Source organism: Brienomyrus brachyistius, chromosome 18 (genome assembly GCF_023856365.1).
Source record: "Brienomyrus brachyistius isolate T26 chromosome 18, BBRACH_0.4, whole genome shotgun sequence".
Lineage (NCBI taxonomy): Eukaryota > Metazoa > Chordata > Actinopteri > Osteoglossiformes > Mormyridae > Brienomyrus > Brienomyrus brachyistius.
In genome coordinates this window covers 21544003-21564747 of record NC_064550.1, presented here as the reverse complement: position 1 = coordinate 21564747, position 20745 = coordinate 21544003, and the positions used below count along the sequence as shown (strand labels likewise).

At 47.2% G+C, this 20745-nt stretch overlaps 1 protein-coding gene across 1 annotated transcript in view; it reads left to right on the top strand.

Annotated features, from left to right (window-relative positions):
* igsf9bb (immunoglobulin superfamily, member 9Bb) overlaps nt 1-20745 on the top strand; it is a 115110-nt gene that overhangs the window by 46644 nt on the left and 47721 nt on the right. Inside the window, 2 exon segments of the mRNA XM_048983887.1 lie at nt 13413-13564; nt 19637-19754. Of these exon segments, the coding sequence (XP_048839844.1) occupies nt 13413-13564; nt 19637-19754 (270 nt within the window).

The window sequence follows — 20745 nt, the reverse complement described above, 5'->3', positions numbered from 1 at the left end:
GGGGCTAAATGCCGATTGGCCCTCGGAGTGCGCCGTTCCCCTGTCACTCACCATTCAAAACATATCATTGGCTACCATAATAAGGTTGGTCCCACTGTGTGAATTATAGCCTCTCTTATGCCCCCCCCCTTAAAATATTATAGGATCACCTGCTACAGGAGAAGGACTCAAGGTTGAACGATGTGGTGGAAGCAAAACCAGGAACAGTGCCAAAAAATATGGAAACAAATTTCCATATTTTTGGGAAAAAAGTGCTGTGTAAAGTTTGCTTTTCAGTATTTTGCAGGGGTGGACAATCTTATCCAGAAAGAGCCACTGTGTATACAGGTTTTCACTGCAACTCCCTAATTAGATCACTAATTAGAGGACTGATTGGCTGAAGAATCCTTGCACCTGTGTTCGAACAGCCGACCTAAAGGTCATCCCTAAAATAAACACACACACTGGCCCTTTGCGGATAACATTGGGCACCCCTAGTACAGTATGTAGCGATTCCCAGGATTTCCAGAATTAAACCCTGAAGGACCACTGCTATTCCTCCCAGGTTACTCAGGTTTTGCGTCTCCCATCAAGCTAGCGTGGTCGAGTTGTGTACGGTGCTGGGTTAAGGCTTCAGTCTCTTTGGGGACCTTGGTCCAAATCCCACGGCTGCCTGCAGTTTTGAACATGTCTGTGGCTCGGTGGGTTAGGACGCTGTGCCCGTGGTTGCAGCATCGCGAGTTTGGCTTCCAGAATTGGCAGAGTGATGTCACCATTGGGCGCTTGAACAAGGCCTGTGACCTCTGTTCACTCCAGCGACCGTTTGACCTCGTTTTCTCAAGAAATGAACGTCAGTTTGACTAAAAGCATCTACCAAATAAATTAAATCTATATGGTCAACTTCAGGGGGTGGCATGGTGGTGCAGTGGTTAGCACTGTTGCCTCACACCTCTGGGACCCGGGTTCAAGTCTCCGCCTGGGTCGCATGTGTGTGGAGTTTGCATGTTCTCCCCATGTTGTCGTGGGGTTTCCTCCGGGTACTCTGGTTTCCCCCCACAGTCCAAAAACATGCTGAGGCTAATTGGAGTTGCTAAATTGCCCGTAGGAATGCGTGTGTGAGTGAATGGTGGGTGAGTGTGCCCTGCGATGGGCTGGCCCCCCATCCTGGATTGTTCCCTGCCTCGTGCCCATTGCTTCCGGGATAGGCTCTGGACCCCCCGCGACCCAGTAGGATAAGCGGTTTGGAAAATGGATGGGTGGATGGATGGTCAATTTCACTTACTGTACCTTAGGGGAGATTTTAAATAGAATCACCTATTGTCACATATAATATTAGTGTTTATTGTGTGAATAAGGCATATGCAGTTTCGTTGTAGGTGGTTCAGAAGCGGATATTTGTGAAGGACCTATAATAGCTACATAAACCGGCAAAGACGGAAACTAAACAACGGGAATTAATCGATATAATTTTCCAAACATGAAGCTTTTAAAAGATCCCGGAGGGCTGTACTTTTTTTTTAATAGCATTATGTAAGAAGCCCGAGTTACATTTTTGAGATTATCCAACGAGTGAGTCAGCCTTCCGGAATCCGCGACCCACTTCTGGAGGCGAGAGTACCGCTGGGGCGATAAACGTTAAACGACCTGGGCGAGGCACCTCCGCAAGCCTCCTCTGGAACCGGGAGCGAGTGAAGCAAATCAGATACAGCGGCCATGTCGCCGAGGGAATAAACAAGGCCCAGAGGGGCTCAGCCCTTGGTGGAAAGCTGACCGGCCATCTTAAAAAAATCCAAGAATGTCCCCACGTATGCTCTTCTGGTCTCCCGCGTGATGAATGCCGTCATCGTCAGGTCAGCTGGGTGCTAATTAGATAGCAGCTCGCTCGAGTTTAATTAAGGAACAGCGTCGCAGAATAGGGGCCCGTGACAGGGTGCGTTGGTTCCTTTCACGGGAACGATAATGATGACAATTACATTTTTTTTTTTCCGAAGAAATTTTCCAGTCTGCGACTCACTGCGGGATAATGAGTATTACTCTCTCTGCATGATTACATCATTTTCTGTTCTAGTCTGATCCTTAATTGTAAGTTAGCATTAGACGAATGTAATGTTGTCATACGGTATTGTGTCCTGCGTCATTCAGCATGGGTTTGAGGCCTCAGTATCGGTGTGGATGTTTATAAAAGGTTTAATGTATCACGCTGAGAACCACCTACTGAGAGCTTCTCCACCTACCTTTTTTTCCGTTTCCAAACTGGAAAATGACTCTCGACTGCCATCAAAACCATCTGGATCCCTCCCTGACCATTATTGGCTGGGGGGGGGGGGTGTTTACAGGAAGTGGGTTAGGTAGACAGGAAGCGGCGGTTATTGTAGGTAATTCGCTCGAGCACCGGCAATGATCTGTGTCGCTTGAGGGAGTTCATGGTTGGATGCCTCAATGTGCGAAAGCACTCTCAGGCCAATCCGGAGCATGACTCATGTGTCAGGTGTAGTTGACCAGTCTTTAAACCGGATTCCCGCTGCTGCTGTCCCTACAGACACAGTTGGCTTACTTGGTCAAACCCCAAGCGTCTGTTTAGTGTAACTGATAGAGTTACTGAGAAAATTTGCATGACAGATAAACTAAACTTTCGCCAACTTGTTAAACGGTTGAAAATGCATATGACCTGGGCTCTTCATCCAGAGATGTCTACAGAGGTATATCTTGATTAGCATTTTGATGCTGCAGGGGGTTTGCCACCTAAAGCAGGGGTTCCCAACCACCGGTGCCGATTTGTAGCTACTAATCTGTGGATTGTTGGGGGTTTGGCGGAGGTTTTGGTTAATTTCTAAAAATAAACAATATATAAACAAGCCATGCCTTTTTTATTGATCAATTCACAGCCAACCCTCCTCCCTGCAAAATGTACCATCTGTCCGTACAATTTTTTCACAACATAATCCAGCCCACAGTCAACAAAAGATTGGGAATCCCTAACCTATAGGTCCATGAAGCTGCGATCAGGTCTCCTGCACAGGGTCCGCTGGCCAGAGACATACCCTGGATTGAAGGCAGTACAGTTAGGGAGTCAGTTCAGGGGAGGAGAGGAAATAGGAAAATGCTATCCTAGTGTAGCATGCTAATTTAGCAGGATTTTCCTTTTAGGCTTGTTAGCATTTCTCATCATGATTTCTACCGGTGTCCAAGCTGACGTTGCTCCAGACCTTACCCTCTAAGTAGAAGGAAAGACTCTGTTGACCTCCTCTTGGTTCAATGGGTATGGTGGAACTGTCCCGCCGAGCGGAGCAGGCTAGCGATGGGGCTGCCGTGCCCGTTTTGGCAGTTCAGAAAGCCGGACTCTTGGCAAATCTTCCCAGCTGTCTTCCCTTCCTCTATGCGGAACCAAAGAGCACACATAGAGTGATAGTGCCGCCTTTGATTCGCACAGAGTGCCTTTATTTCAGGGCCATAGATGAGTGTATGCCCTCTTTTTTCATGGTCACCGAGGGAATGGCTTGAGAGGGTGCTCAGTTTCCTCTCGCCGTTGATGCTGTCAGGCAGGCGCTGAGGTGACTGAGAGCCCAGTGTGTGGAAAGCGATGCTTTCTGTTTTTATGTTTTTCTTTTAATGGTTCCTTTGAATATGGATTTTAAGACCCATCCTGTGAAGATCCGCTGTTTAGCAAAAACCGTCCATAGCAACAGAAAATAGTCAAAGCTTAAGGTATTGGGGTCTTAGTGAGTCTATGTGCATATGTCCATGAAGGCCAATGGGAGGTACGATTTTAATAATCTCGATTTGTTTAAGAACGTGGCGACGATGCCTCGTCTGCCTGTCGGCTGGTGCATTGAAGCTCAAATCACATTGACGGGCCACTCGAATCGGAAATGCAAGTTCAGCTTCGGAACTTAAAAACGCTTTTCAAGGAAGGGGGGGAGGTTTTGGGGGCTGGTACTGAGGCCACGGAGAGAGATCAACGGATGACGACGGGCTTGATGCGGGATGAATTAACGAACGCCGGTAGCTGGTGTGGAGTAACGTGAAAAGGGGACAAAGCTTAAGGATTACCCATGTAAGCAGATCACGTCTTTTAAGGTGATTATATATGTGTATTATGTGAAAGGGGGAATTAACGCATAGAATCCTGCCATCGGACTTGGTGATGACAGCTCTGCCCAGCACCGATCTATGTCTGGTTCTGAGTACAGAGAAATGCCCCCCCCCCCAATTAGTCCACCTACCCGAGCTGTTAATTCCATTTAACCCACTGTGAAAACATCCTGGCTTTCTGAAGAACGCTAACCATGCTGTTAGTAAGATCTCAGAAATCCGGTAAGGGATCCTTACAGCTCCCTGCTTGTGTTTCCTGCTCTCTGTATTTCCCATAGTGAGAATTAGGCTTGAAAGATGTGGGTTTTTTTATGCAAAGTTGCATGGACTGCCAGGGTACTTATTGTCATTTTGTCGGGTTGTAAAAATAATAAGCGGAATTTAATTGTATTCTGAACATGCAGCGTACGGCTACCTGCAAATGAGTTGTTCCCGAAATCTCCGACAAGTTTCCTGGGTCCTTAGAAGGGTCTTAGTTGAGCTATTCAGGTGTTCGAGGAGAATGCCGGTGCAGCTGAACCTCAAGCCCGCCCAACATACAGTATTGGGTCACCTGCTTGGAGGGGAATCGTCGCCTCTCTCCTGCAGAGCTTTCTTAACAGTGGTAGGAGATGTGGGGCCTGGAGTCTGAGATGGCAGCATCTATGCTTCTGGGGAGTGCCGGGCTCTCAGCTCCGGTACCCGCCGTGATGCAGTGGCCCCCGGACCCCTCTCCCCTCTTGCCGTTCTGGGACTGGGCTATTTTTTCCAGCCTCAGTGGGACAGGATAACAAATCACGTCCTGCTGTTTTGCGCTTTGTTACATTTCACCAGATTCCCCCCAAAAGAACGAACAAACAAATAAATAAAGAAACAAATGTTAAAAATAAATATATAACCCAACAAATAATTTAAATTTGCCAGGACCAGGTAAAATTTTCTAGTCACATTTGGTTTTTTGCTTTGCTCTTTCTCTCTGTCTCACTGCTCCCGTTATTTGTTTTATTGTAATCCAAGCGCGGGTCCTGTTTGAGCCTCACGTGGAAATTAGCGGAGCTTTTCTCTTCCGTACAGCTGAAGACTCCCTGTTTTTTTTCCCTTCCCGTTCTCTCAGCACAGGCTGTAAACAGGGACAGTTAATGCATTTGAACAGCATTTGATGGTTCCTCAGTAATACGGTCTGTGTTTTTTCGAGCACGAACAGATGTAGCTGTGTTCAGATGCATTTAATTCTGCTTTCTGCCTCCAAATGAAGACCCATCATCAGACATCTATGTTCTGGCTCTGAAGTGTCATTAAGTCTGAGGCTGAGCTCTGCAAAGAAAGTTGCTATGCTTGGGTAATTTTAATTTTTTTATGTCACGAAATCCTACTCCCACAGTGCTGAATCGGTCACATTTCGCTGCACAAACCCCACACATCGACTCGGATCATAGATTATAGTATGTATAGATCTGCTCCTCTTTGTTCCCAGAACAGAAGGGATTTAATTGCTGGACCAATTAACCCAGTCTCACGATTTTGGTTGAAACTTGAGGCCCAGCTGTGGTCCATCTGCGTGAATGGTTACCGGCTCGGAGTAAATAACAGGAATCTGGTGACAACGCCTTGGAGGGATGTTATAATTAGCAGGGAGGTAGCAGTGTGCCACTAGCGCCACAGTTAGCAGCCATGCTAACATCTGTTCGGAGAGCGACACTCGTGTATGTTTCCGTCAGAATGAGGTCACCACCCCCTTTTGGAGAATCAGGGCTTAAGTGGGTTGATCGAAATGTCCAGACTTCTGTCCGCCTCATCCATTGAGGGAAAGGACCACAACATCATCGCGGTTTTGTTTCGGGACTGAGATCCTACCTGTGCTCGTGGCAGGGGGGCATCTAGGCACAGCTGCAATCCCCACCACCACTGCCACCACGGACCCTTATTTTAGCTCACCTCTTTTCATGCCACCCCCGGGCGGTGCAAACCCGCCGACTGTGTCACCGGCTAAAACGAGGATTATGTCACCCGAAACGCCAACCAGGTTTGGCTCCCAAGAAGAGAGAGAGAGCGTGTCTAATCACGTGCAGCTGCGTCTGCGTACGAGAGAATGCTACTGACTGTGCCATAGGCATGATTTGTAAATGTGTGTTGGGGATTTCCCAGATTTATATTTTAGCACATGCTTTTGTCCAAAGTGATGTACATTTACTCTTGAGAAAGCAGGTTGAGTCAATCCCTAGAGCAACTGCGGGTTAAAGGCCTTGCTCTGGGGCCCTACGATGATCACAAGTACAGTGTCTTAATCCATAGAGAAACACTCTGCCCCAAAACTGCTGGCAGTGGTGGGAGTCAAACCCACACCCCCCCCCCCCCCGAAAGAGACTGGATCCTTAATCCAACACCTTAGACAACTTGGCCACACTACCTTGAGCATGTGACTTATGTCCATGTGACGAATGGGAGAGCTCCTTAGGGACTGGTAATTCCAGCACTAATATACCCTAATCTGCTAGCTTTATATGACTTGTAGTTTTTGTTTTGTAACATGTTGGTTTTGTTAGTTAAGTCACTGGGATTTGAACCAGTAACCTTAAGGTCACAAACGCAGCCTCCTAACTCACCAAGCCCCACATAACCACATGGGCTGGCTGTGGAAGGAGACAAGTATTGAGTTACAGCCTGTCTTTAAGCGGGTTTTTCGGAGGAATGACGATGAAAGGAGGAAAGGAAGAGAGATTGAGAGAACAGGACGGCTGCAGAAGCGATGGGATGTGGATGAATATCAGCATTCAGACCCGAGAAAGACCCCTTTAGGCACAGGTGCAGCTTGGACCCCAGAACCTACCGGTGGTCCAGTATCCCGCTTGTCCCTGAATTGGATCATGATCACTCACCCTTTTATCCACCAACCACCGCTGTTGGTGTGGGGATGGGAGGCCGGTACAGGTGTGAGGGGCATCGCAGCTGGCCGGCCTGTGGTGGTAAAGGATCCTCTGTTCAGGACCAAGCAGTCTTCATGGGGCGGGAGGGGGGGGGGGGATAGTATTCTCCGGCTCCGCCTTCAAAAGCCTGTCAGGCAGACTCTTTGTATTCAGTCAGATTACCACACATCATCCGTTTCTTGGACGACTTCATCCAAAGAGATTAGTGCATCTTCGCGGTCCTGCACGTGCCGCATTTAGACAGACCGCTGGGTGCTGAGATTTGCAGGCGCCCCCCCCCCCCCAGGGCTCCGACGGCACCATCCCACCTGCAATTGAAGTGGGTACCCTTTTCTTTGCGGAGTGTGATTTATTGTTTTTACTCGACCACACCCACCTCTTGCATTCACATAAAGGGCATTTTGTACTGTTGGAAAGCAAACCTCTGAAAACATTTCACGAGGCACATAAAATCACAGGCTTTTTGCTTTAAAAAGAAAAAAGGCCTTTTATGCATGATTGTCTTATTCGTTTCCTTCAACATGCTAAACAGCTTCGAAGTAGTTTCAGATTACAAATTACAGTTTAAACATCGAAATGATCCATTACAGAAATATATGCGGTTTATCGTCTCCCTTAACGAACCCCCTTCGTTCTTTTATCTCTTTTTGTCTGCCGTTCATTAGCGGTAATCTTTCTTTGACGCAGCCAGCCATACAGAAAGGAAGACGGGCAGAGCGATGAAGGCAGGCTTTCATTTGCATGCCGCATTGATCTGTAAGTGTTTGTGAGAGGCGGGGAGGGAGCTGAGATACGGTGGATATATTTAGTTTTAGTCTTTAAAAGCAGGGGGTGCGGTTGGAGTTGGCGACGGATATGTACAGTATTGAGCTGGGAATTGCTGATACATTTCCATTCATTCACATTCCATTCATTAAAAGCAGTATAGTATGATACATAATTTTTATTGAATGCTACTGCACTAAGTTCCGGCGTGGCACGGTAGTGAAGTTATTATCACTGTTAGGGTTCGAGTCTCTGCCCTGCGTCTACACATGTGCAGTATACATGTCCCCCCCCCTTCCCCGTGTCATCTTGACGTTTCCTCTGGTTACCCCCCCCCCCCCCCCCCCCCCACAGTCCAAAAACATGCTGAGATTACGTGGAGTTGCCCGGTTGCTTGTAGGTGTGAGCGTTCCCTGTAATTTCCCTGTAATGGGTTGGCGCCCCATCCTGGGTTATTCCCAGCCTCGTGAATCAGTTTGAAGCAGGAGACACTGGGAACGACCAGAAACCAGTCAGATAAAGGGTGGAAGCAACATTCTAATGCCAGAGATGACCGTCAACTTACTAGACAGTTTCTTATAAAATGGAGGATGACCTCAAGCGACCTTCAAAAGGAAGGGGAAACATTAAGCGTTGTGAAGTGCACTGCTAGGACAGTGCATGATATTACACGGATTCATAAACTGAGAAATGAGTGAAATTGAAAATTTTTCTGTGGTCTCTTAATTTTTTTAAGACCTGCCTATGTGATATGTGAAAAGACGTATTCCAATGTACCTGTGGTCATACTTATACAAATGGCAAATAAAGCATCGTTTCATTTCAGTCTCTGGCAACTATCTATGGCAAGACCCCACAACCCCCCACAAAAGCCCTCGTCACAGCGGCCAGTGATGCCCACGTGTGCTCATTCCCAGTCTAATCACACTGCTCTTTTGCAGATTAACATCCATTAACGTTTGCTTCCCCATTCAATCCAGGTAGCACCGACAGCCTTTTAGACGTTGGTCCGTTAAATTTTTTCCCCCCGCTCCCCAGTCTTATATATCATTTTCGGCGCTGTGGTTTCTCGCATGGATATAAGTCAAACAAAGTGACACCTCTGTGGGTGACGGATTTGAAAACTCGGAATGAAAAATGGACGCACGGAGCCAGATTGAAAAACGAGCAAACGAGCTTGACAGTTGTGGTTTTCACTCGCTGCGCACTTACAGCCCGTCGGCCGACTTAAATGTTACTGGGGTCAGATGTTGATGCTATGATGACCCCCGACTATTGACATCTTTGAGTTATGGATGTCTGGCACAAGCAAAATCATTTCTGTCATGCTATCTGAGATATCTGGAAATATTTCCCAAGTGCAACCTGAGAGCTGCTGTCTGTTGCCATGGGATTTTTTGGTATGAGTAATGAACATTAGGAATGGTTATGGGGTATTTCATTTCAGGTGAGTTTAGGATGATATACAAAGGCACAAGTCCCATTAAGACAAAAAGCCATTAATTTAATAACACCTTGCTCCCAACCTAAAATGGTAAAACTGCAGGGTCCACTTGATTCTGATGGACTCCAACCAAGAGCACAGTTTACACCTCACCCCATGTTTGTCTGTTAGCTATAATATTAACATGCCAGAGGGGGTTAAGCCAATCAGCTGAGTTTGAACCCTGGAGGTTTTTTTTTCTCCCTACTTGGGAGTTTTTCGTTCCTCTCCTCCACTGTCTTCTGGCACTCCTTCTTTCCTTCTCACCTTTTTCCCTGTTCCATGCATCATTGCGTACAAACGATGTAATAATGGATTGCCACACACTCCTGTCAAGTGCATTGAGGCAACTCTGTTGTGAGAGGTGCTATATAAAAGTACATTGAATTGAATTGAGTCAATACGAATCTCTATCGCCGTTTTGGCCACTCGGCTTTACCAAGGATATGCAAACGGTCGCACCACTTTACCATGGAACAGAATTCCCTTCCTTCATAGGTGACCCCTTAAAATTGGGGGCTGAAACTCTAGTTTCTTAGACTTAAGCACGCAGGGTAGGAGTCGGTTGCCTCGGGGACAAACAGAAGAGGAGCAAAAGACGAGTGGAGGACGAAACAGTGCAGCAAGAATGAGTAATAAATGTGTACAATGGGGACAAGGAAGCAAATGGACACCAGAGTAATGGAGTATTAGTGTGGTATTAACAGTGTACAATACAATGCGATTGGGCGAATATGAAATCAGTTCACAGTTAGCTTTCTAGGACACGAATTTGCAATGGTGGCCATTAATGTCCCCACAAACCACCTGAAGAGGTTCCAAATACAGTATTGAGTGCTATTTGTCTATTTGCATGCTTTTGGATGTCCCTCTTTATTACTGCTAGACAGGGGTGTCCTCAGGGGTTTGATTAAAGCCCATGTTGGGGCAAACTCGTGTTACAAAGTCACCAACCCCCCTCCCCCACGCTCACGCGCATCTTTAACGCGGGGCAGCTCGGAGAATATGCAGTCAGGCGCCGTCATGCGTGACTTCATTAATGGCTCCATCACTTTCTGTTTATTTAATTTAGATGTGGAATATAAACGAGCGTTGGCGTGGAAACGAGAGCGCGAGCGATGATTATGCTAATGGCGGCCTTCAGCGAGATGGGGGGACGTGCCCTTTGGTGAGCTGCTAAAGACAAATCTTAATTGGGGGGGCAGGTAATAACTTCTCTCCAAGCACAGCTGTAAATCCTCCCCGCTCGCGTTTTTACGGTTTGCCGCGGAAAGCTGTCGTAATTAAACAGCTCTGTGACCATTTTTTTTCTGTTAACCTGGAGTGACAAATCATGCCGTTTTTGATGAGGAAACCGTTTCTCCCTCTTAAAACTCAGGGGAAATTGAAAAATTGAAATGTGCTTAAGTGCTTATTTACCATACATTACACAGCGCAGACATCGCCAGTGCTACTGCATGACGACACTGGACTAATTCTAAGCTGGGTGGAATCAACAGCAGAATCATACCATCTTATATTGATGATGTAATTAATATTCGATTCAGCTAATTTCAGTTTGTTTATATACAGGATTCTTCCGGTCATAATTGCCTCAGAGCGAATAACAAAAACTCTGACTGACTGTCAAACAACAGTAACGGAAAACAATAATAAAGCTGAAAAGCGAATAAAAGCCACAAGACAATGGAGGAGGAGATACAAAACCGCAGAGTTTGATGTTCGGTAAAAGCTCTCGTCTCCAGCATTCAAGTAACCAGTACAATGCCAGCATAAAAAATTTACATTGATATTAATAAGTAATATCACTTCTGTGAGAATGTCCACTAAACTAGCTAAAAATATGAGGAAATAAAGAAATGCATTGCGGAATAATAATATCCCTTTCTTCGCGTGACTACAGAGCTGCACGCTTTCGTAGCCTTTCCACTTATTCTGCTGTTGTTACCTCATTTTCTCTTGTGTTGTATAATATATTGATCATTGCAGCATGTTAAAACAACGGTACAATAATCATTTGTGTGCATTTGTATAACGGATTAAAATACGTAAGAAATGTTACAATACAGTGGTTTTCAACGGTGCCTCGGTCCTAACATTGCCAGGTACTTTTGCTGTAGGAGAACTGTAGCAGGCTAATGTCAACCGGATTCCTCACCAACTTCTGGCATGCTGACATTAAACAGGTCAAGGTGCAATGTTTGTGTGTGTGTGTGTGTGTGTGTGTGTGTGTGTGTGTGTGTGTGCAGATTAGGTTTATATTACTTTGTGGAGACCAAATGTCCCCCACAATGTAATAACCTGATTTTTTTTTGACGTTGTGGGTACCATTTTTTGGGTCCTCAGAAAGATCTGTGACTGCAATCAAATACAGTAGGAACAGAATGCCAAGTCTCGTGTTGTCTTTGGGTTAAGGTCATGATTAGATTTTTCCCCATAGAAATGAATGGAGAGTCCCCACAAAGATATAATTACAAACCTGTATGTGTATGTGTGTGTGGTGCTGTCTTCTGTCATGACATCTGTCGGTTCTAAACATAATATATCAAGACAAAGATGGGATGCTCTATTCTTTTTCCCTCCACGAGTTCTCTGACTGCAGCATTACAGACACAACATCATGCTGATATTTCTGCCAGTAATCCGGCGAGTTCTCCAACTGTTTAGCCACAGAGCGGAGACGACAGCGGGGTACCATGGGAAATTCCAGATGGTGGTATTTTCTCTCAGTTACGAAGCATGGATACTGTAGAGACCCTAATAAGGAAATGATTGGTCTGTTTTTTTTTTTTTAACCTTCATTGGCGTGACACGTGTTACAGTTCAGGGAACAGCTACTGTGAACCCCTGTGGGGTCAAGCGTCACTGACCATGGGATGAACACCGACCTTTAGCCTTTTATGAGACAGAATCAGATAGAAAAGATGTGCTTCTCAGCTAAAACAGAAACCTTGAATGTAAGCAACCAAACAAACTGCAGGAGTGTCTGCTTTTGCGTGTTCGGAATTCCTGCCATGTATCGGCACGGCTGAGCTATTTAGAGCGCAGTTCCCAAATATCTGAAATTATGACCAGCTTCGGCAGTTGGTGGAGAGGAGGGCTTTTTGCCAGGTCATGAACACATCGCTACAGCAGGCTGGCTCGTCCAGGGGGCGTGGCCTTAGGCGTACTGGCCCCAGCTGAAAGCTGATTGGCCCTCAGAATGCCCCCTGCCCTGTCACTCGCTAATTTGAAACATATCATTAGATATTAATAAGGTTAGCCCTTTTACTTCAGTTACAGGTATCCTTTTGCTCCCCACCATATAAAATATTAGAATTGGTTCTGCCGCAATTCCATGTATTATGAAAGTGGACACAAGGTTTTTGTGTGTTGGGGGGGGGGGGAGTAATGGGAGTGTTCCTGGTACAGATATTAAACCATGAGCTGGGAGATGGAAAACTCCCTGCCGGAAATGCTCTGGTGGGGGGTTGGGGGGGGGGGGGGGGGTGATCACCTGCTGCAAGCTCATAAGATGTGATGAAGTCACTAGCAGACAGTGCTCATGTACTGAGTGGTCATAAATGTTGGTACCTGTATACTATACAGGCAGGATTAATGACAGAGGGTTGGTATTGAGCTTGGGGGGGTGGGGGGGGGGTGGATTGCAGATGGATGCCATGGGGTAAGAAGCTAGAAATCTGGTATTTGCTGGCATGGCAGAATAATTATCTACATACATTTGTGTATAGTTGATAATTAGCTAAATATGTGGTGTTTTCAAGCGTTCATCTTGGCGTGTATACAGGGGCGGGGTCAAAGGTGCATTTGCTTCAGCTGAATGGTGATTGGCCCCCAAAGTGACTGCTCCCCTGTCACTCACCGATTCAGAACATCGTTGGCTAATGATAAAGTTGGTGCACCTTTACAACCTATGGCTTGTCTGATGCCACCCCCCAACCCCCCCTTCAGAAAATAAATCATAGAATCGGCCCAGCACTCATCTCAAGCTGGTACAGCCCTTCATTCTGCACGCTGATCTGGCCACACGAGTGTGCGAGTGGACAAATGGATGATTGGGGAAAAACCAGCCGCGGCTGTGGAGAGCAGCGTCAGATATATGGCACTTTGTGCCAAGCAGTCGTTGACCAAATTTTATGGGGAGGGAGATACATGCCTGAACTGTTTTCCCTTTCTCTTGATTTCTACAGCTCCGCCCACTTTCACAGACACGCCCCCGCAATATGTGGAGGCCAAGGAAGGGGGCAGCATCACCCTAACCTGCACTGCCTTCGGGAACCCCAAGCCTGTGGTCAGCTGGCTGAGAGAGGGCGAGCTCCTCGCTGAGAGTAGGAAATACAAGGTAGGTCTGCCCTCACTGATCAGTACATCACCCTGTAAATATTGCCTAGCATTAAATCCAGCCCCATGTGACTAAACGTTCACCGATCCTGAGTTTCACCCACTGTGTTCCCCGGACACTCTTAGCCTTACAGTCGTGTAGAGGCACTCAATCGGGAACAGGATGCATTAAAGGTCACTTGCTAATTAACTGTAATGCATAGATTAGATGTGTTGCACACACATTAGCAAGTGTGTGTGTTTTTAATGCTTGGGGGATATCCCTGAGTGCACATCGCCGCAGTGTAGCGTCATTCACTTAATTGCGCGTGTTGGTTGACAGGGAACAACGGAACCGGGTGTCGGAGAGGTGAGTGGGGCTGCGTGAGGTGTTAATCCACTCATTTGCGGATCCTTGGGGTTCTGGGGGGGTGGGGGGGGGGGAATGCAAACACACCCGTAGGTAGCGCCGCAAGAGGCGGCAGGCAGCTGGGACGGTCCTCCGGAAGACTCCGGGGGGAATTGTCAGAGAAGAGCGGGGTGTTTAAGTCGGGTTCTCTGTTTCTCATGTCTTGTCTGAGGTGTAGACACTTTGTGGATCTGAGGCTCCTTTGAACTGAGTAGCTTTAGAGGAGACACCCCCCCACCCAACACGCAAGCACACACACACCACGGCTGCATGACGGCGAGCACACAACTGACGCATGCAGGAAAGGAGACGTGCGTGTCCCCCTCCCCCCACCTGACCGTACTTAGATACAGCTGCCGCTCCTGCTGTGCCAGTCTGTGAGACCCCTGATTCTCTGTGTTGCTGCGGTGTACTTGCACCCCCCCCCCTTCACAAGGTCACCATGAGTCAACACCAAGATGTTCATCAATATCCTTTTTGTTATTGTCTGAGATGTATAATCTACTCACATTCTACAAAACAAAACTATTATTATTACTAATCTTCTAACCCCCCCCCCAAACCCTAACCCTAACCCCCCCCTTGGCAGCAATAACCTCAACCAGGCACTTTCTGCAGCTGTGGATCAGGCCTGCACATTGTTTAGGAGGAATTCTGGCCCTTTCTTCCTAGCAGACCTGCTTTAGCTCTGTCATATTCTTCGTGTGTGTGACTCTCTTCAAGCCACTCCTTAGCATCTCTGCTGGGTTGAGGTCTGGGCTCTGACTTGGCCACTGCAAAAGGGGGAGTGGAAGATCAGAATTTGTTTGCGTTATTATTATACCCACGTTATGTTTGTCAATACCTTTGATTTAGATGATCAGATCACATTTTATGACAAATTAATGCAGAACACCATGGTTCACATACTTTTTCTTGCCACTGTATATATATATGCATCCATCCATCCATCCATTTTCCAAACCGCCTATCCTACTGAGTCGCGGGGGGTCCGGAGCCTATCCCGGAAGCAATGGGCACGAGGAACAACCCAGGATCGGGGGCCAGCCCATCACAGGGCACACTCACACACCATTCACTCACACACGCATTCCTACGAGCAATTTAGGTACTCCAATTAGCCTCAGCATGTTTTTGGACTGTGGGGGGAAACCGGAGTACCCAGAGAAAACCCCACGATGACATGGGGAGAACATGCAAACTCACACACATGTGACCCAGGCGGAGACTCTACCCGGGTCCCATAGGTGTGAGGCAACAGTGCTAACCACTGTACCACCATGCTGCCCCTGTATATGTATGTATATGTGTGTGTGTGTGTGTGTGTGTGTGTGTATTATATATATATATATATAAAATTATTATTATTATGTCAGTCTAAAGTGATTAGCATAGAAAAGTGATTTGCATAACTGAAAAGACTGCAGTTGTGAATGACATCACTGCTAACCACATAGATCGCCAGTCCAACAGCAATCTTTAGCCCGCAAAAGCTTGGAAATTACATCAGACAACTAAGATAATAAGACAGAAACTTTTATCGCAATACCATGATTCTGTCTGCGAATCGCCCGATGCTTTGGGCAGGCTGCAGATTAGCAGGTTTGCATGAGTAAATATTGTAACTGTGTTGACTTATATGTATCCACTTGACTTTATCCAGTAATTTGCCTGGTTAGTGTAATCAATCCTCGCACTGCAGTTACTGTCTTCCAGTTTGGGGGCTTTGTCTGTGATGGAATGTAGAGATGATTCAGCCATTTCTAGCTCCGCTGGCTTAATCTGAAAACTTTCACATGTATTGATTAAATTAACATCTCTGGCGCACATCTAAATAATTGCTGGACTGTGGTGATCTGCCCATCTCTTTGATTGATCTTTTCCCAGTGCTGAACCAGTAAAAAATTTGTATTTTTTTTGCAAGGCGTCTTTAAGATCGACTCTGCAGCGAATCATTTATCACTTGTTAATTAGACGTGGGCGGGATGTGCTCGTCGTTGTGGTTCTTCGGTAGAAATTGGACACGGGGGTAAAGCGCCGGGTCAGAACCACTGCAATTAAAGGCGGGAAGTGGCCTGTGTGGAAGTTTTGGAGCGGGGGGCTCGTTAGTGAGCCACGGGAAAGCAGGCTTGTTACCCCACCCCTCAACCCCTTCCCGGTAAACGAGGTCAAAGGATGAGCGAGGAAGGCCACGGACTTCACCAGGAAGGATGGGGCAGCCCTTTAGGAGGGGAGGTTGGGGGGTTGCAGAAGGACACAGTGTCAAAACGTCGGTGTGCTCTTCGCAAACGGACCACACCCATCAGTAATGTGGGTGTGCTCTTCGTAAACGGGTCACGCCCATCAGGAATGCCGGTGAGCTCTTCGTAAATGGGCCACACCCATCAATAATGTGGGTATGCTCTTCGTAAATGGGCCACGCCCATCAGTAATTCCAGTGAGCACTTCGTAAACGGGCTACGCCCATCAGTAATGCCAGTGAGCTCTTCGTGAACGGGCCACGCCCATCAGTAATGCCGGTGTGCTCTTCGTAAATGGGCCGCACCCATCAGTAATGCCAGTGGGCTCTTCGTAAACAGGCCACACCTATTAGTAATGACAGTGTGCTCTTTGTAAACGGGCCACGCCCATCAGTAATGCCGGTGTGCTCTTCGTAAAGGGGCCGCACCCATCAGTAATGCCAGTGGGCTCTTCGTAAACAGGCCACACCCATTAGTAATGACAGTGTGCTCTTTGTAAACGGGCCACGCCCATCAGTAATGCCGGTGTGCTCTTCGTAAACGGGCCACGCCCATCAGTAATCGCCAGATGATGCGCTCTGTTTCCAGAGAGTGACAGCTCAATTATCCATTGCACGCTATCGATTCAACAACTCATGTGCTCTTTCCGCCTTGGTTATTTTTTTCTTTCTCTTTCTCATGTGTCTGTTTTCTACCCCACCGTGCTTGCGGCAGCTAGTCCCGGCACGGGTTCCCGAGCAGGTCGTACGCGCGGGTGGGGGGCGGGGGGGATATTGACGAGGCTGCGTTGCTGGCTATTTACAAGGCCCGATAAAGTCCAGCGGCCCGGCAAAGCTGAAAGGTTTACGGTGTTTTTTTTCCCTTTATGCCGTTAAACTCCCCTGCTGCCCGACAGCCGCCTTGCCCTCACGTGCAGCACCAGTGTTTTATGGAATCTGTGATAATCTGCTGTCACCACACCGGATAAATGCTTCCCACCCTGGCATTCAGGAACTGAGCTCATGCTACAGCCCATTTTACTGTTGTCTATTCTGGGAGCTTCAACGCCAAATTGCCTGCTTCATTAGATTGTTACCACTCATATGTCACTGGACCACACACATGTATGGGAGAGGGGCACAGAGAGGTGGGGGGACACAGTAGTGCTGGGTCTGTGGGTGGGAGTGTCAGAGGGATGGGGAGTCTCGAAAATTCTGCGTGGGCCGCTCTAAGGGGATGTGTCAATCGGCCAATCAGTCGGAGGACCAATTGGTGCAAATGAGGGGTGATTCTAGTATTTGTTTCTTAAGGTGAGGGGCATTAGATGACCAATGATTTATAGAGAAGCACTAACCTTATCACTAACCAATGATATGTTTTGTAATTGAAGAGGCTGGGAGTACCCTGGGGCCCAATCAGCTTCCAGGGGGGATCTGGCCCCACCCCATGTATACACCCCTGGTGCTAATGTGCCATTTTGATAGGCAGAAAGCTTTCTGGGATCTTCCTTACTGGCCGGTATCCACCTCATCGTGCTGGGACATTCGTTTGCCTGTGAGTAACCCACCCCCTGCTCCAAGTAAGGCTGAATTATTTAAACAACGAAAGCCTCCCCCTGTCATGGTCACACCTTTGGAAAATACCACACAGCCCTCAGTCGGTTTGGCTGAATTTCTAGATCGCTGTCGTCCCAAAACCATCGTCATGCTTCTTTTCATAACGAGCAGTTTACTTTTGCGGCAGCTCAGAAAGCAAAACACCATTGGTTAGTTTTTTGGAAGCACAGTTTGAGGTAAGAATACTCTTCCTGCCAGTTAAGGAGGTATAACACAGTGATGATACAAACAGGGTCCTGCAGGACAGGAAAGCCAGACAGCCATGGATCATGGTTCCTGCGCTGTTACACACACCTGGCTCGCCGTAACTGGAAAGACGAGCTGCGGAAACGGAATCAATTATTTAAATGGATGTCAGCCGCCCGTCAGCTTAAAATGCAGTGCTGGCAAGCAGCTGCCCTGTGTTCTCCCCAGGCCGATTACCACCTGTCTACCAGCGCCACCTTCCCTGACGGCGTGAAATGAGCTTCTCGGGAACAACCTCGACCCCTGCCGCCCCGTGCCTATCAGACACTTAGCCAGTTACTAAAGTCATAAATTTGAACCTCCCCCTCGAAATTTGCTTCGGGCCCCTGTCTGGCGAAAAGCACCAAGGGGGACATCCCTCTCCAGAATAAAATTTTGACTACGGTCCTGTGGAGTGCGACGCTGTTCTCAGCTTTTGATCGTCGTGACTTGGGACGCTGTCATTTCACTTTCCAAGATGACCAACCTGTTACAGATCTGATGTTTGGGGCACATGGTTATCAGGGCGAATGACCCTGGAGGGGAGACTCAGTTGGGCACTTGGGCAAACATCCAGCTGAATTGCTTTGGGGTATAAAACACCTGCTAAAGTAAATAGGTGAAAAACACAAAGTAAACAATCGCCCTTTTGCCCCAAGGGTGTCTTTGTTCCTTACGTTTAAACACGCAGAGCAGCATGTGGCAAAAAGGCCGGTTGAATCGCTGTTGGCTGTCCTCTTAAATTTTTCACCATCACCTGTCTCTGAGGTCATCCTTAGTGATTCTTGAGAGCTGGAACGCTTAGTGGCTGGGATAATCGTATAAAGTCATCAATGAAGGGATTGTTATGCGGGAAGGTGGTGGACAGCCCTTTGATGGATGCTGCTGTTCGATAACGCTTCATTCTGTCCAGCACAGACAGACAATGGTCTGTTGTTCCTGCCGTCAAACTCCTAGCCCCTGAAATCTGATAATACTGGCTGACAGGCTTAAAATCGGCACCCAGCTCCAATCACGATTGGCCATCTCTGGCCGTTACATGTATCCGGTTTGCTGTGATGTCAGCTGGACACTTGCAACACCCAGAGACCCTCGGTTGTCCCATATTGATGTAGCCACAAACAGGCACTACACTAAATATAAATTAGACATGTTCCTTATTAGGAGATGCTGAAGCAGCATGTTCTACTAACCAGCTACTAACCCCCCCCGCTCATGCACTCAAAAGGGTTAACAATTCAAAAGCTTTGTTGTCCTTTGTACAAGTGCAAGTACAATGAAATGTTTGCCTGCTTGCGACGTATCAGAGCTTTGACCAGCCAGGGTTTAATCTGGAAGGATATGATGCCATGAATGACTTTGACTGCACATCTGTCTGTGGGACGATAGTCATTTGCAAGCCTTTCTCCTGCTACATGAAGGTTATTTCAGTTTCACAATGTTAGTATTTAAAGTAGGGTAAGTCTAATTCTACTGAAGAATGTGTGAATATTCATGCACACCTGCTTCAACGTACATACGTACGTTAAACTCACGTCAACATTGTAAAGGCATAAGGATGTCTTAGTGGCCTTGACTGACATTTACGTTTTTCATAGTTTTATTTTGTATCATTTGGTCCACAGGTGAGCGATGGGAGCCTGACGGTGCTGTCGGTCAACCGGGAGGACCGAGGAGCCTACACGTGCCGGGCTTACAGTGTGCAGGGAGAGGCCGTCCACACCACACGTCTGCTTGTCCAAGGTGACTCGCCCCGGCAGTCTCTACACGCTTGTTCGGTTATTGTTTATGGGTTGATGCTAACTGACTGGCCCGCTGGAGCCTGGGGATAGTGTAGCGGTTTGGAGAGTGAGATGGGCCGAGTCACCAGTCAGGATATCCCCTTGGGGTGGGGGGTGGAGGATGCGGACCTTCCCCAGCAGCTGTGGGTATGGAAGTCGGTGGTCGCTCGTGATGGAGGGAGATGACACATGTTGAGAGGTCTGCCTGGGGGGGCCATGTCCATCTGCAGAGCCAGAGGTTACCACCACTTACACCATACACTTGCAGGGGCCCCCAGTTGGCCACAAATAGGCACTACACTAAATATTAATTAGACACACTCCTTATTTAGAAGATCCTGAAGCAGCATTTTCTGCTACCCAGCTAGCTAACTATGATCTTCTGACTCTACTTGCTAGCAATTGATTTAATTTTTACAACATTTGGGGTGGGCGAGTGGCTTTTTGAGTGCGGCCCCAGAAACAATAAACCAGCCCCCGTCTTTCCTCTTGGTTGACCCCCCCATGCATTCAAACGGGTTAAAAGATTCAACAGTTGAAAAACTTTGTTGTCATTTGTACAAGTGCAAGAAAGAATGTAATTTTTTGCTTGCTTACCACCCTACAGACGTAAGCAACATATACGAATGAATAACAAGAAACAGAATGGTGAATAATGACATTCATGCAATATACATGCAATATATACAATATACATATACAAAAAGTTGACTATAAATGCTGAGAAGAAGTTGCTCTTGCGTCTGAGCATCTGTGCTATATATACTATACTATAATATTATATACAATGCTGTCCCTAAACATCTCAGGACGATGGCGGAAGAAAGGATGAATGCAAAGCTCACTCCAGTTATAAACAGCTGTGCCCATCCGTTCCTGGAGCACTACTGTTTTAGCTCACAGAGAAGCATTTTTGGGTCTCCTTCCTCTTCCATGCTTCCTGCCCCTGGTGG